Source organism: Sander lucioperca, chromosome 13 (genome assembly GCF_008315115.2).
Source record: "Sander lucioperca isolate FBNREF2018 chromosome 13, SLUC_FBN_1.2, whole genome shotgun sequence".
NCBI lineage: Eukaryota > Metazoa > Chordata > Actinopteri > Perciformes > Percidae > Sander > Sander lucioperca.
The window spans coordinates 29,032,076-29,047,031 of NC_050185.1; the positions used below are offsets into that span (position 1 = coordinate 29,032,076).

At 40.2% G+C, this 14,956-nt stretch overlaps 1 protein-coding gene across 3 annotated transcripts in view; it reads left to right on the forward strand.

The window, feature by feature from the left end:
- Nucleotides 1-14,956, forward strand: part of si:dkeyp-23e4.3 (rho GTPase-activating protein 7) — a 153,985-nt gene that overhangs the window by 115,829 nt on the left and 23,200 nt on the right. For 2 of the 3 annotated variants that reach the window (XM_031307932.2, XM_031307934.2), the window contains exons 8-12: nt 2,221-2,570; nt 5,044-5,220; nt 10,452-10,611; nt 10,757-10,955; nt 12,558-12,771. In XM_031307932.2, coding sequence (XP_031163792.1) covers nt 2,221-2,570; nt 5,044-5,220; nt 10,452-10,611; nt 10,757-10,955; nt 12,558-12,771 — 1,100 coding nt within the window. The remainder of the gene's footprint in view (nt 1-2,220; nt 2,571-5,043; nt 5,221-10,451; nt 10,612-10,756; nt 10,956-12,557; nt 12,772-14,956) is intronic. The other variant, XM_031307933.2, reaches the window with a different exon arrangement.

The window sequence follows — 14,956 nt, forward strand, 5'->3', positions numbered from 1 at the left end:
TCTCTTTTATATAGACCTTAGTGGTCCCCTAATACTGTATCTGAAGTCTCTTTTATATAGACCTTAGTGGTCCCCTAATACTGTATCTGAAGTCTCTTTATATAGACCTTAGTGGTCCCCTAATACTGTATCTGAAGTCTCTTTTATATAGACCTTAGTGGTCCCCTAATACTGTATCTGAAGTCTCTTTATATAGACCTTAGTGGTCCCCTAATACTGTATCTGAAGTCTCTTTTATATAGACCTTAGTGGTCCCCTAATACTGTATCTGAAGTCTCTTTTATATAGACCTTAGTGGTCCCCTAATACTGTATCTGAAGTCTCTTTATATAGACCTTAGTGGTCCCCTAATACTGTATCTGAAGTCTCTTTTATATAGACCTTAGTGGTCCCCTAATACTGTATCTGAAGTCTCTTTTATATAGACCTTAGTGGTCCCCTATACTGTATCTGAAGTCTCTTTTATATAGACCTTAGTGGTCCCCTAATACTGTATCTGAAGTCTCTTTTATATAGACCTTAGTGGTCCCCTAATACTGTATCTGAAGTCTCTTTTATATAGACCTTAGTGGTCCCCTAATACTGTATCTGAAGTCTCTTTTATATAGACCTTAGTGGTCCTCTAATACTGTATCTGAAGTCTCTTTTATATAGACCTTAGTGGTCCCCTAATACTGTATCTGAAGTCTCTTTCCCGAAATTCTGCCTTGGTGCAGAATTACAGCCACTAGAGCGATGAGCTTTCCTTAGGATGTGCCATTTCTGTGTCTGTAGCAAGCAACTGCCACTTTGCTTGTTTGCAAGCCATGATGTCTCTCTCTTTCTCATGAGCGGGCCAAATTCTCTGGGCGGGCAAAGCAGAGAAAGGGGAGGTAACCTTTCCCCTTATGACGTCATAAAGAGAAGATTCCAGATCAGCCCATCTGAGCTTTCATTTTCTCAAAGACAGAGCAGGATACCCAGGGCTCGGTTTACACCTATCACCATTTCTAGCCACTGGGGAACCATAGGCAGGCTGGGGGAACTCATGGTATGTTAAAAAACCTCAAAGTGAAAATGTCATGCCATGGGACCTTTAATGACACTGTTGCAAAGTGAGGTGTGTTGTAGCTCAGGGGAACCATGAAGCAGATAAAACATCACGCTGGCAGGAAGGTTTGCTGGGAAAACTGGGAAGACTTTTATTTTCAGTCTTCAAAAAAACAGCATTAAACACAGAGGGAACTCCTCTTTACTCTGCTAAAACGGTTCTGATGCTGCTCCTCAAACAAAACTCACATTCTCCTCACACATATAGGATTAGAGCCCGCCTCTCCAGTTCCAACTGGCCAATCAGGTGTGTTACATCATCCAGAAACTAACATTCATCCAAACAAAATCAATATGTCATCTTTGTTAATTGATGTAGGAACTTAAAATAAAGAAAACTAATGAGAATAAATGTCTACCTTTATTAACAAAATAGTGAGGCAACAAAATAGCAAAATAGTGAGGGAGCGGGCACTCAGATGCAGATGCTAAGAAGGGTTGAATCTATCCTGTCAGATAGTTCTCATCCCTTACAGGCTGAATTTCAGATGTTGCCATCTGGTTCACGCTTTAAACTCCCAAAACTCAGAACAAACAGATATAAACACTCTTTTGTACCTGCAGTCATTCTACTTCTTAATTCTATAAAGAACAATAGTTAACTTATTGACTTACTATTTAATATTGTTTTTAACTATGCCTGCAAGGTAGGCAATCTCTGTATTGTGTGTGTGATTGTGTGTGATTTGTACTATACTATCTGCTGCACAACAAATTGCCCCATTGGGGGACAATAAAGTAACTTGAACTTGAACTCCTCACAGACACTGTTTTTTCCCTTGATTTTGAGTAGCCCATAACTAATGTTATGTTGCCATTCAGTTCTTAAAGCGATGGCTAACAACTATGACTGGGTGGTTGTGATGGTGCAGTGGATATGACACATGCCTTTGGTGTGGGAGATCTGGGTTCAAATCCCACTGTGATACATCAACCAATGTGTCCCTGAGCAAGACACTTAACCCATAGTTGCTCCAGAGGCGTGTGACCTCTGACATATGTAGCAATTGTAAGTCACTTTGGATAGAAAGCGTCAGCTAAGTGTAATGTAATGTCTGTGGTAATTGAAAAATGTCATAATTCTAGTTTTAGTTTATTATAGTGAAGTGATTTTTTTCTTCGTCCTCTTAGGTGAGTCGATTGTTGGCAGGCGAAGACGTTTTCTCGGCTCTGGACAGCGTTCTGGAGAGGATCGGCGACCTCCAACAACTCGTCTCCACCTGGTCCGAAAATCTATCTGAGGACGACAGTCAGAGAGGTTCCTCCTCCTCCTCGCCTTCCTCTCCTTTCTCCCAGGACTCGCCTGCTCACAGCTCATCAGCCGCCTCCCCTTGCCCCTCCTCCCCCAGCCACATCCACCTGGACGTGCAGCATCCGGAGGAGACGGAAGAGGAGGAGGAGGAGGAGGAGGTAAAGAGCCATGAGGAGGTAACTGTGAACGGAGAGGAGCCAAAGACCAGATCACCACAACCCAGGAAAAGGTGAGAAAGCTTAAAGTGAAATGCAAGTAATGAAAATTGCAATTAAATCAAGTTTTATATATATATAGAGCATATCATATTTCACAAGCAATATAACTCAAAGTGTTTCACAGGTGTTAACAGATCAGGGCCATTAAATAGACAAAACAAAGAACTCAGGAACAGGAGTGACATTGAAGTTCCCCTCTTTTTGCCAAATATTGATCAACATCAAATTTGGGTTGAAGAAATACAAACAAATGATTGGACACTTTAAGTTACCCTGGACATGTGTAAATATGTAAGCCTTTGTGTCCAGCTGGGCACAAATTATAGGAATAATTTCCCTCAGGCATCAACCAAAGCAAAAAAGTGTTATCCTGAGGCACTAAGATAAAAGCAGTAACCTCAAGGTGAATAGTTTTGATTGTCTCTTTATAGTGCTGCTTTTATGTCTTTTTTTTGTTGCATATTTGTTCTCAGATATGGAACAATAAAAAGCTATGAGGCCTCTCCTGTAATTTAAAGTCAGCCACATCAACCGTGTATGCTGATGGACGCTGCTTTCTCTCTCTTTCTGCTCTGTGTATGTTTTACTGGCTTAGTTTAAATATAGATGCTCAATTATGTCTGTCTGAATGTGCACTATATGCACGTTTTGTCTCTGAACCTGCTAATGACCGAATTCCCATCAACTGTAGTGTACACTGAGATTCATGCTAATAGGCAGGCTAAGGTAAGCAAGTTACCAGGAGGCTAACATTAGCATAGTAACAGTCTAACAAGCTAAAATACGTAATGTTACATGCTAAACATCACAATTTTAACATCCACTAGTTGTTAACATGCGTATTTACATGCTAACTGCTAATTTTAGCTTTTAGCTAAATGTTAACATTGATAACGTACAGGCATACCTGCTTGAAGTTAAACCAAATCTGACAATGTAGAAATGAGAAAGACAAGCATACATGTTAGCATGTTAACTATCTGTTATCATGTTAACATGCAAATGTTAAATGCTGTGTGCTAAATTGCTATCCAGTAGTTGTGCTATCTGTAAGCATGTAATGCTAACATTAAGGCAGCAAGCTAAACTTAGTTGTGCTTTGAACTGAATACTGACATTTGTATGCGAATGCTAACTTTCTATAAGCACAGATGAGTTTGAATACAGCTGATAGTCCGACAATGTAGAGCTGAAATGATCTAAAATGGTCACAATACAGATGATTAACCCTTGTACAACTTTCCTTTAGCGTCAACCTCCGGACAAACTTTAGAATTTTATTTTCTGGTTGCAGACTCATGTGGCCGCTAGCATGGCTACATGCAGTACTTTAACGTAGTACGTTTTATTAGGGTATCTAAATAGATCATAACATGTAGTTACACAAAGTTTTTCTGTCTGATTGGTTTGTTTCACCAAATAAGAGGGCTCTGAACTGATGAGACAACAACCATCATTTCAATATAGTAGCTTAAAATTGTATGTAATTAGAGCCGAGTAAAAACACGTATTTGCGTTGAGTATGAATGTGTAACTCTGACACTCAGAGAATATTGTTATGATTGTAATATATTATAAACTGGCATTTTCGTGTTGTGTCTGGACATGTTTGTGTCTATCAGTGTTGTAATGTAACGGAGTACAAAGACTTCGTTACTGTACTTAAGTAGAAATTTCACGTATCTGTACTTTACTTCGCTATTTAAATTTATGTCAACTTTCACTTTTACTCCACTACATTTCCTAGATAAAATGTATACTTTTACTCCGTTATATTTCCACTAAGCATCTTCGTTACTCGTTACTAAAAAAATAAAATTAGAAGAAATGTGTGCGACTGCAATAAGGGAGGTTTGGCGAATCACTGCTCCTAGATTGCATTACGCACGCTCCGCACGCCACGCGCTCTATTTCAGCGCTTGTTTGTTGCTAAAGGAGGAGGAGGACGCACAACTGAAACCGCCATGGAAGCACGAGCACCTACTGGAGGACCTCCCGTTATCGTAGACGACCACCCTGACGATAGTGGTGAATTCGGTGAACAGGGTAGTGGTGAAGATAACGTCATACACCCGTGGCCGTATTTGCAAGAAAAGTTTCTGTACATTGGCATGAAAGATTCTTCCTACCGGATGATTAAGAACATATGGGAACCCTGAATATGCTTTATGCTTTACTATAAGAAAGCCACAATAGAGTTCACAATAAAAGTTCTAACCGCTTGCTTTTTAACTTTTTACTTTTACTTCAAATACTTAAGTACATTAAATATCAGAAAATTACTTTTGATACTTAAGTACAGTATATATCAGATACTTTAAGACTTTTACTTAAGTAATATTCTAAAAGGTAACTTTCACTTCTACCAGAGTCTTTTTCTAGTACGATACTTGTACTTTTACTCAAGTATTGCTTTCTAGTACTTTATACAACACTGGTGTCTATGATGTGTGTACTTATCTGTTCTCACTGCTGTATGTCCAGTAGATTGAGCCAGCAGCTGCAATGGTCCAGCGAGCAGAGCCTGCCCTCCCTGCTTACCAGTCCAGGAGTGGAGAACCAGTCTGTGTCCCAGTTCATCCTGCTGCAGAAACACTCCCTGCTCAAACTCACCGCTCTGATGGACAAGTACTCCCCGTCCAGCAAGCAGGGCTGGAACTGGTAAGAAGTGTACAGGACGGAGGTTTCTTTGGGTAATTTCATGCTTGGAAAATAAATGTGAGGGTTGAGCAGAGATGTGGGAAGGTTAGAAACTAAACTGTATTCCTGGATTCTTTGCTCCTGCACAACTGCACAGAGAAACTTCTTCAAGGAAACAACTGTGGAAAGGAGGGCAGGTGGGCGGGCGGGCGGAGGGTAAATATTTCAGGCAGCCTATTTAGAAAATTCATTCATTATTCATGGCTCGCATGCAACCTTGCCTTGGTTTCAACAAAAACAACATGCTTCGAGAGGAATAAACTCCTTTCCAAAAGAATAAATGCAGGGAGGAGCGCTTCATCTTGTGTCTGTATTCCTGTGAAATCACAGCAAAGCTTGGTTCTGTCATCCTTTCTGCTCTCTGGTTAACTGCTCAGGCATTGTGGGTTATTTTGGACTACTTTTTCTTTACATAAGGTCACACAGTGTCTTTGTTCTCCTGTCTTTTTCTAGCTCAATCTCATTTATTTCTCACTCTCTTAGCAAGTATCTCATATATCCCAATGTACAGAAGGTTGGTCAAAGTCAATGCCAAAGAACGAGCGATGTCCCTGCACAGAAAAACATTCTGAAATTGTTTAAAAACTAGGTTGCTATGCGCAAGTCCTTGTTTGATAGAATCTTTACAACAGAGGTTGCACAAGCCATAGAACCACGACAGCTACATTTATAGGAAATAGCCCAGGTTAAAATTAACTGGAATTATCTTTTAAATGCTTACTTGGTTGGAACATAGAGTATAAAAGAAGTGGATGAAGTCACCTATTGCTTTGTGGAAGCCTCGAGTTTGACATTTTGGCTGTCGCCATCTTATTGTTTTGGGGCCAGATATCACCTTTTTTGGACAAGCAGGTAGTGCTAAGTTATGCGCTAACGCTAGTGCTACCTAGCTAGCCTGGTTGTCTAAGTGCATTCGTAATTCATGTTAACTGTGATATTAATTGGGATCATTTTGGCTGGCGTACAACAGGCTTGAAATAAAATGGACTTGAACAATCTTCTAATTAGTACAACGGAACGGCAAGAAATTTTTAGGCAACCAAATGTTCCAATTAACGTTCATGAACTGAAAACACAGTTAGGGGGTCAAAGTTTTTTCAGATGTTAACACAGACGACACCCAAAAACAAGTTCAGGTCTATTTCAATGTCCACAGTGCCATGGTTAGCATTGCTAAGCCTCTGTCATGATTGACAGGTCGCCATGTAACCATGCCCCTAAATCATCGCCTTCTTTATCCTCTATTTTAAAATAAATGGGACGATCAATTACATAATGAACATCATGCTGTATCGAAGACGACTTAAAAGTAGCGATTGAGACCACAAACTGATTATGAAAACGTTTATTGAGGTAATAAATCAAGTGAGAAGTAGGGTCATTTTCGCATAGACTTCTAAAGAACTTGACTTCTTTTTGCAACCAATGGAGTCGCCCCCTGATAGTTAGATAGATAGAATGCGGGTTTAAGGCACTTTCGCATTGGCTTCACTTTTCAGACCCGGAGGCTACGTCGAATATACAGTGTGTGTGTTTATACAGTGTGTGTATGTAAGTTCCTGTCATTCTGTTTGTAATCAAGGGGGTAAGCCTCTCTCCCACAACGCTTACCTCCTATGGTGCCATTTTGATGCTAACGCCATCACCCGCCGTTAGCATTCCATTGACTGCCATTCATTTTGACGTCACTTTGACAGCAAATAACTTTACATCTGAAGCGTTTAAAGACTCTATTTGTCCATTATTTATTTCTAAAGAAACACGACAATGTATAAAAGGCTCCATTACCTTGTATCTCACGTTATGGCTCCGTAGCAGACGTTTTTGTAAAAATAGGCTAACAATTGTGTCATAACCACGCGACTTACTGTCGCATAGTAGAGGAATTATCATACAGCACAGGAGAAGCTCGCAGGCAGTTTCAACTTACATTAGCTGTTTAAGTTTAATTACTAATGTTAACTAGCATTTTAGTTAGCAATAATTAGCCTGTGTCTATGTTATCTCCTTACATATACCTACGCTCTCCGTCTCTGTAAGATTGGGAATGATTGAGATTTCTCTTGGCAGAGCTACCAGAAGAATTCCAACTTTCAGACACGTTGCTCACGTCACATTTACGTCTAACAAGCAATAACGCTCAGCCATCACCGGAAAAGTGCTTCTAATAGCCTTCACTGGTCTCCGTCCAGAGCTATTTTGTAATGTCCTCATAGAGGTGGTGAGGGGTACGGCAAGCCCTAAGGGACAGTAGTAACAGTAGGACAAAGAAGGGAACAAGAAGATTTGGTATACAAATTGTGGACTTCAAACCCTTGTTCTTGTTTAAAATGTAGGATGTTTTCACTGCACTTTTTATTGACATACATGGATTTAATGAGATCAGTGTTTTGCCTCCTACACTATGTTTTTGGAATAAGCCTTCATGCAAAATCGAGGCAAATTCATTTTTAAGAATAATAAAACATACAAATATTCTGCTTGTTTACTCTGCTGAACAGTTGCTTTTTCCTATGTGTGCTGAGTAAACACATTACCTGCTTGTTTTATGCTTTGGTAGAAAACCAATTAGATTTTTGCAAGGGCTGTTATGCTCAATGAGGTAAGGCTGAATATGGGAACTGAGCATTGAACCAAAAACCCTCCTGAAATGACTCCTCACAGATATTTGTCTTTCATTTTCAGTATCAAACGTGTTTGGAGGGGGAGATTTAGGAAAAACAGTTGCTCTGTGGCATCAGCAAGGCTTCCTGTAGTTCAGTCTTCCTGTAGCATTTCAAACTGCTCCCTTTTACAGAGATTACACTGTAATATATCTTATGAAAGGAAGCAAATTGAGAAGAAATTATAGCAGTTTAAAAATAGGTTTTCCTCTACGGGAAAATGGAAGAAAAACATCAAATTAACATTTTGTTCAACAAAGCAAAACTTTTAAATGAGCATAAACTCATGAACTGCAAATGACTCGTTCTTACACAAATGATTCAACGTCATGTTCCTTCACTTCAAACTGGATTATGTGACAATAATACATCTTAGACACAGCGCCCCTTTTTATTCATCCCACAAAATATGGTAAGTTCAGGCAAGTCTTATTACTTTGTTCAGAGTTGTTTTGTTAGTCGGCATTAGTCTTGAAATACAAATTACTTCAGCCAATGTCATCTCACTGGTAACACGCTGAAGTTGAATCTGATGTGCCTTAAGAAAACTCTGGTGGAGAGTTAGGCGATCTGAAGAGAAAACACAAAAGTTGCGTTGCGTTCTCACTTTTTATTCTGCCTTTAGATGAGCGTTTTGGGGGGGAAATCTGCGTGCATATGGTGACGCAAAAGTGTGTGAAATTCGATGTAGTATGCACACCAGGCGGCTAGGTGGTAGTGTGAAGCACTGCCACACAACACCACCAAGTCTGCGCACCTGCGTAGAACCTTCTTTCTACTTCTCTTCCTAGTAGCGCGAAACCAAAACATGGCGAAGCGAACAACAAAAGCTGACAATTTCTTCAGCAGTATCCTGCACCTGGAGGGACGTCATATCCACACGAGAAAGAGATCGGAGCAGACTTTTGCGTTTTCACCCTTGAGACGGGAACGCGCCGTCGCCGTCTAAACGAAAGGCACATCTGATAAAATATTTTGTCGTTTTCACCCTTGTGTGTTGTCGTGTAAACAGGGCCTTAGATAAGAAGATTGATACCACGTTCAGACATGAGAGTGGTATCAATCTTCTCACTAACTCTTCACCAGAAAAAAGAAGCGTTATTTCCCAAAATGTCAAACTATTGCTTTAGGAGAAACCGAGTCAGATTTGTGCTGGTACACCTGATATCTTGTCCATATAGAAATAGGGCTGAATCTGAAATAATAAGATCGAAAGATGGACCAAAACTGACACAGCTCAACAGTAACTGCACACACAGTGAGTAAAAACCTGTACCTGTATGCTCTGTCACCACAGCACCGTCAAGCCAAGTGCTGAAAAAAGTAAACTGAATCTCCTCAGGCTTCAACAATTAGTTCCAAGTCTTTTCATTTAAATGTTTTTTTTTCCCTGATGCCAAAGTGAGTGCAAGATGATTACAAATACAGCAATTAACTGCTAATTGGGACGGCACATACTCTGAGGCACTTTTTCTTAAAAAGACAGTTTGTTTCCAGGGGCTGCGGTTAAATATTTAAGGGGGAAAAAAACAGATGGATGAACAGAGCTGAAAAGCATTTAGAGTGAATGTATGATTCCATTTTTTTCTTTGTGAGTCTGTACTTCAGCGATAGAGGGGCTGGCATGTTCTTTATACAAAATGTAGAGAGGTTACATTAATGATGTTGGAGTACTTTGGATTTCTCCTGTTTTGAACATTGCTATTACAAGCTTGCAATTATATACAGAGTGCACTTGACCCTAGAATTTAGAAACTTAAAGGAAGTTGGAAAACTAATTCAGCTAAAGCAACAACACAAAACTGCTTTCTATGGGAAAAGAAAAAGAAGTTGAGTCCAGGAGTTGAGTTGTTGGGTCCCCTGCATCTGGAACATTAGTATCCAATAGAAAAGAAAAGAAAAAAAAATCAGTAACTTTGTGGCCGGGTTGGGACAGTGGTAGCGCAGGCGCACATATACTGAGAGGTTTATGCCTCGACGCAGAGGTCCAGGGTTCGAATCCGACCTGTGATCATTTCCTGCATGTCTTCCCCCTCTCTCTTCCCTTTCTCACCTAGCTGTCCTATCAAAAATGAAAGGTGGAAAAGCCCAAAAAATAATCTTAAGAAGAAAAAAAAATCAGTGACTTGTATTTGGTGAAAAGGTCGCTGATATCAGTTCAGAAACATGAACAAACTTCAACACAGTCCTTCTGAAAGTCCAATCGCTTTTATCAGCGTCCATAGTTTTCTCAATTCCTGCAGATATTTCCTGCGAAGCAGATTTGAATGGCACACACATTTTAGAGATCACTGGGGACTTATGTAATCAAAAATGTTTATTTGCCTATTCCTTTAAAAGGAAACACATCTAACAGAAGCCAAGTTTAGCTTTTTTTTTTGTTTTTTGTTACACTTGACTGGTTGAGATTACAAATTCCCAGTATATTTGCAAAACAATTTTTGATAACTTTACACCATAACATAACTACTCCATGCCATTTGATTGCTTTCTTAAAAATGGGAGGATCTAATGGTCTGTCACCTGCAGGACTGTTCCCAAGTCGCCGAGGAAGACCAAGGTGATGGAGGTGAAAGGCCGGCGAGTTTTTGGGGTTCCTCTGCTCCTCAGCGTCCAGCAGACAGGAGAGCCGCTTCCTCCCAGCATCCTCAGAGCACTGGTCTACCTGAGGGCTGAGTGTTTGGACCAGGTAATGCAGCCAAAAGGCCACAAGAGGCCTGCAGTGATTTTAGAAACACTAGAAAGGCGCTGTTGGACACGATACAGAGTAACCTCAAAGATTTAATGAAATCATTTTGAGGCATCCAGTCTGAAAAAGTCGTGTTCTCTCTCAGGTGGGTCTTTTCCGTAAGTCGGGGGTGAAGTCTCGTATCCAGTACCTCCGCGAGCTGGTGGAGTCCGACCCAGACGGCGTTTCGTTCGACGGTCAGTCTGCCTTCGACGTGGCAGACATGGTGAAGCAGTACTTCAGAGACCTGCCCGAACCCATCTTCACCAGCAAACTCTGCGAGTCCTTCCTCCACATTTACCAATGTGAGCAATTACTACCGTTATCATATGTGGCCAGCATTGAGAAGATAACATTTCTAGGTAACACTTTTCTTGAAGGTATCTACATAAGAGTGACATGACACTGTCATGAACACATGACACTGTCATGACACACCCTAACCCTTACTCTAACCATAACTTGTCATGACAAAAACCGAATGACACTTACTGACAGAAGCGTTATGTCATAAACATTTATGACTTGTTTATAATGTTTATGACACGTTCATGACAGTGTCATGTCACTCTTATGTAGATACCTTCAAGTAAAGTATAACCCATTTCTACTCGTTTGAATTTGATTGCTCACTTTGTAAAATACCAGTAAGCAGTAAAGTTTGATTAAAACACCTCCAACAGAAAACTAAAGGGAAATAAACCAGCAAGTCTTTGCAAGTCTTTGTTCCAATTTAAAGAAATGTTGACTATTATTGTCACAATTCCTGGTGGTGAATCCTAATGACTTAAGTGACCCCCCTGACTTTTTTCCTCTTGTGCCACCAACAGATCAGTATGCTAACATGCTAAGATGTAGCTATTAATTGCTAAATACTAACATGCTATTAGTAGTAAAAGCTTCTCTATACTTACACACCACACACTTCCTGTCTCCTAAATGGCCGCGGACCTTGTTTGAAGTTTAGTTAGTGTCGTGTGGATGGATGAAAAGTAATGTTTGTATAATGTATTGTTCATTTTTGTTGCTAACATTAGATATGCACACAGCTAAAATACATATTTAGCCTTACGAAAGTGAGTTTTGTTAGGTCGTTCACAAACGTTAGTTGACGTTAGCGTATCTGTGTTGCCAGATCTTACAAGAGATTGTTCCTGAGACAGAAACAGGTCTCGAACAAAGTTTATTTTCCCCTGATTAATCTCAGGACCTGCTACTAGTATCCTAAAGGCGGTGGAGAAACCCACGTGACACAGATACAGGAAATCTGAGTTGAGGCGTCTGAGTTCTGAACGGTCTCTGTTATAAGTAATGCTTTCCAAAAACATGTTAGCATGTTTACAGATAAAGAAAGCTAACACGTGTTACCAATCAACATGCATTTCTGTACATGATTAACATCAGCATATTAGCACTCTAAGGTGTATTCAGACTAAATGTGAGGCAAATAATCACTATTTGTGCGAATTTGACTGTTGTGAAGCTAGCTAGCAATGAACACACCACCATGAAATCTTACCAGGTTCTCCATTTCTCTCCCTTTCTTGTTTCCATTCACCTATGAACTGGAGTAACAAACAAAAACTCTTCCCTCAAGTTGAAACACTGCAGATAGACTTAATATGCAATCATGCCACCTTTAAAATTCACTTTGCATTCAGTCTGAATGCAAATTTACAATCTAACATAAGCATTAGCAAGCTAAAATGCTAATGCTGTGTATGAGAATCCTGCTGACATTTAGAATCAGCATGTTAGCATCCAGTCATTAGCACACATTTTATCATAGTAGCTGTGACATGTTGACATGTTGACATGCTAACGTTAGCACACTCAATTCATATCCAGTCTGGATAAATAATGTTAGCTAATCTTGGAGCTTGAACAGGTAAGCTTTCTGCTTGCAGATTTCCCCAAGGATCAGCAGCTAGTTGCAGCTCAGGCGGCCATCTTGCTGCTTCCTGACGAGAACAGGTTGGCGCTGCGAACGCTGCTGTTCTTCCTGCGGGACGTTGTGGCCTGCGTGGATGAGAACCAAATGACTCCAACCAACATTGCAGTTTGCCTGGCTCCGTCGCTGTTCCACCTCAACACCCTGAAGAGAGACGCCAACGCAGCCAGGTGAGCTGAGACCACAGACACCGACTGTTAACCATACTCCTCATAAATCCACCAGAGTTTAAAATTCAAACACAAAGAAATCGAAAGGTGACGGACAGCCGCCTTAAAAAGAGGGACACCCCGGAAGCGGAATGTCGTCGATATAGACTAGGCAACAAGAGAATTCCCTGCATCAGTTATATCTTCAGTTACACTTAAAGTTGTTTCTACTTTTTCAAATTAAGATAATTTATTCTCAGCACACACCATCTCAATAAAGAATGGAAATGAATGGAGGATGTGTGGTGTCTGACACACATTGTCACAGTTGTATAAGTCTTAACAGCTGTTACATAAGACCTGCTGTTAGGTGTGGAGTCCACTCTGTCTGGATTTAATTCGATTTTGGTCTTGTAATATAAAAGAACATGGAGATCATAACAATTCAAATATTTGTGAGTGTTAGCTCATATTTGTGATATTTCATCTCACAACATATCTCATCAGTGAACACGTTGAACTAAGGACTGTTTTGACAAAAAATAAAACTGACCCAGTGCTTACTGTTTCAGATTGATGACCATAAGCAAGTTTAAAATATCTCCAAAGTGGGTTTTATGATGAGCTGAAAATAATTCAAACCAATTGCTGCCTGGAAGATATCACTTTCTTTCAGTAGGCCTATACTTAGTTTTGGCTTCAGGCAGTGACTTCGTCATGGTTTACGTTTAAATCTCAGAATTAGCTTCAGATCCTGACTTCACCTTTTGGTTTTTGCATGCATGTATGTCTGAATGTGTGTGTTAGCTGTTACCCGCAGCAGGTTGCCAATTAGGTGCCATAGAAACATATTTTTCTTCCTCCTCACTTTGACACCATGTTTCCAAAGTTCTCAGCTCTCACAGATGACATTGCCTTTGGATCGGATCCAGCTGTTACACTCACACCTTCTCTCTGTAATGAAAAGCTGTCTGCACAGTTTACACAAAGAGCACATTACATAACCTCCACCAATCTCCACCTGGCCTCAACTGCACTCCCTGATATGAAAGATATTTTATATCTGCTATTTAACTCAGAATCCTACTGGGCAGGGAGTTAGAAATGGGAGAGAAAAGGGAGAGAGGTGACACAGAGAGAGATGGGGCGATAACATGAGGAGAGAGAATGAGACTGTTGAGAATGATAATGGCAGTGCAGTTGATGATTTTTATTATTAGGAAATGAACTTAGTTATTAGGAGACACACTGTCTCATCAGTGTCTGCAGACCCTCCGTCTGAGCTCAGAGTTTGTACAGAAGTGCATTCACTGAATTTATACATGACATGACCTTCTTTATCATCAGTGGAGGCAAACATTCAAACACACATGCACACACTTTTGCACTACCGAGATGGACATTAATGACCATAAAGGGTTAGGCTGATGTTGATCTGTATGTATTCTTATTGATTATTTACAAATCCCAAGAAAAAACAATGTGTCAGTCTGTCTCTCGATGATTTCTGACTTCCTGTCTGTACTGTGGCTCACAGCTCCAAGCCCTTTGATTACTACTGAAGACATGAATCTTGAAGCTCACAAATATATAGTTTCATAAAGATGATCAGAGGTTTCTTAAAACAGCTGGTCACTGTAGTTTTGATCAAGCAAACAGGAGGAAAAAGTGCATTTGTTGGGGACTATTTTCAGCGGCGGATTAATCCACATTAGTGAGTATTTGTGGCAGCAGGACAGTGTATATAACATTGAGTCTACTAAACTAAATAAACTACAGTGTATTTGTTCATTCGATAGTGTGGCTCATTGATGTGTTCTTTATATGAGAGGAGGAAGATATATCAGGCTGTGAAACACACTCAATACTTGTTAGTAGATTCATCCATTATTTGTTCAACTCTCCTCCTTCGTACTTGCTCTTCTTTTATGTCACGCTACACATTTTGTCATTGATCTTCTTTCCCTCTAACCCTAACCTTCGTTTCTATATCCACCCTCACGTCATCCCTCGCATATTCGTTCTACTCATCTTCCTCCCCTGATATTCCCCATATCTCCTCCTCCTCCTCCTTGCTTTCTCTTCTCTTCTTTTAAACTCCTTTTGCTCCTGTACTTTCCTCCCTTCCTTTCATCTCCACCTCTTCCTTTTTTTCCACTTTGGCTTTTTTTCTCCCTTTAGGCTGACGGTACAGTAGATGGAAATG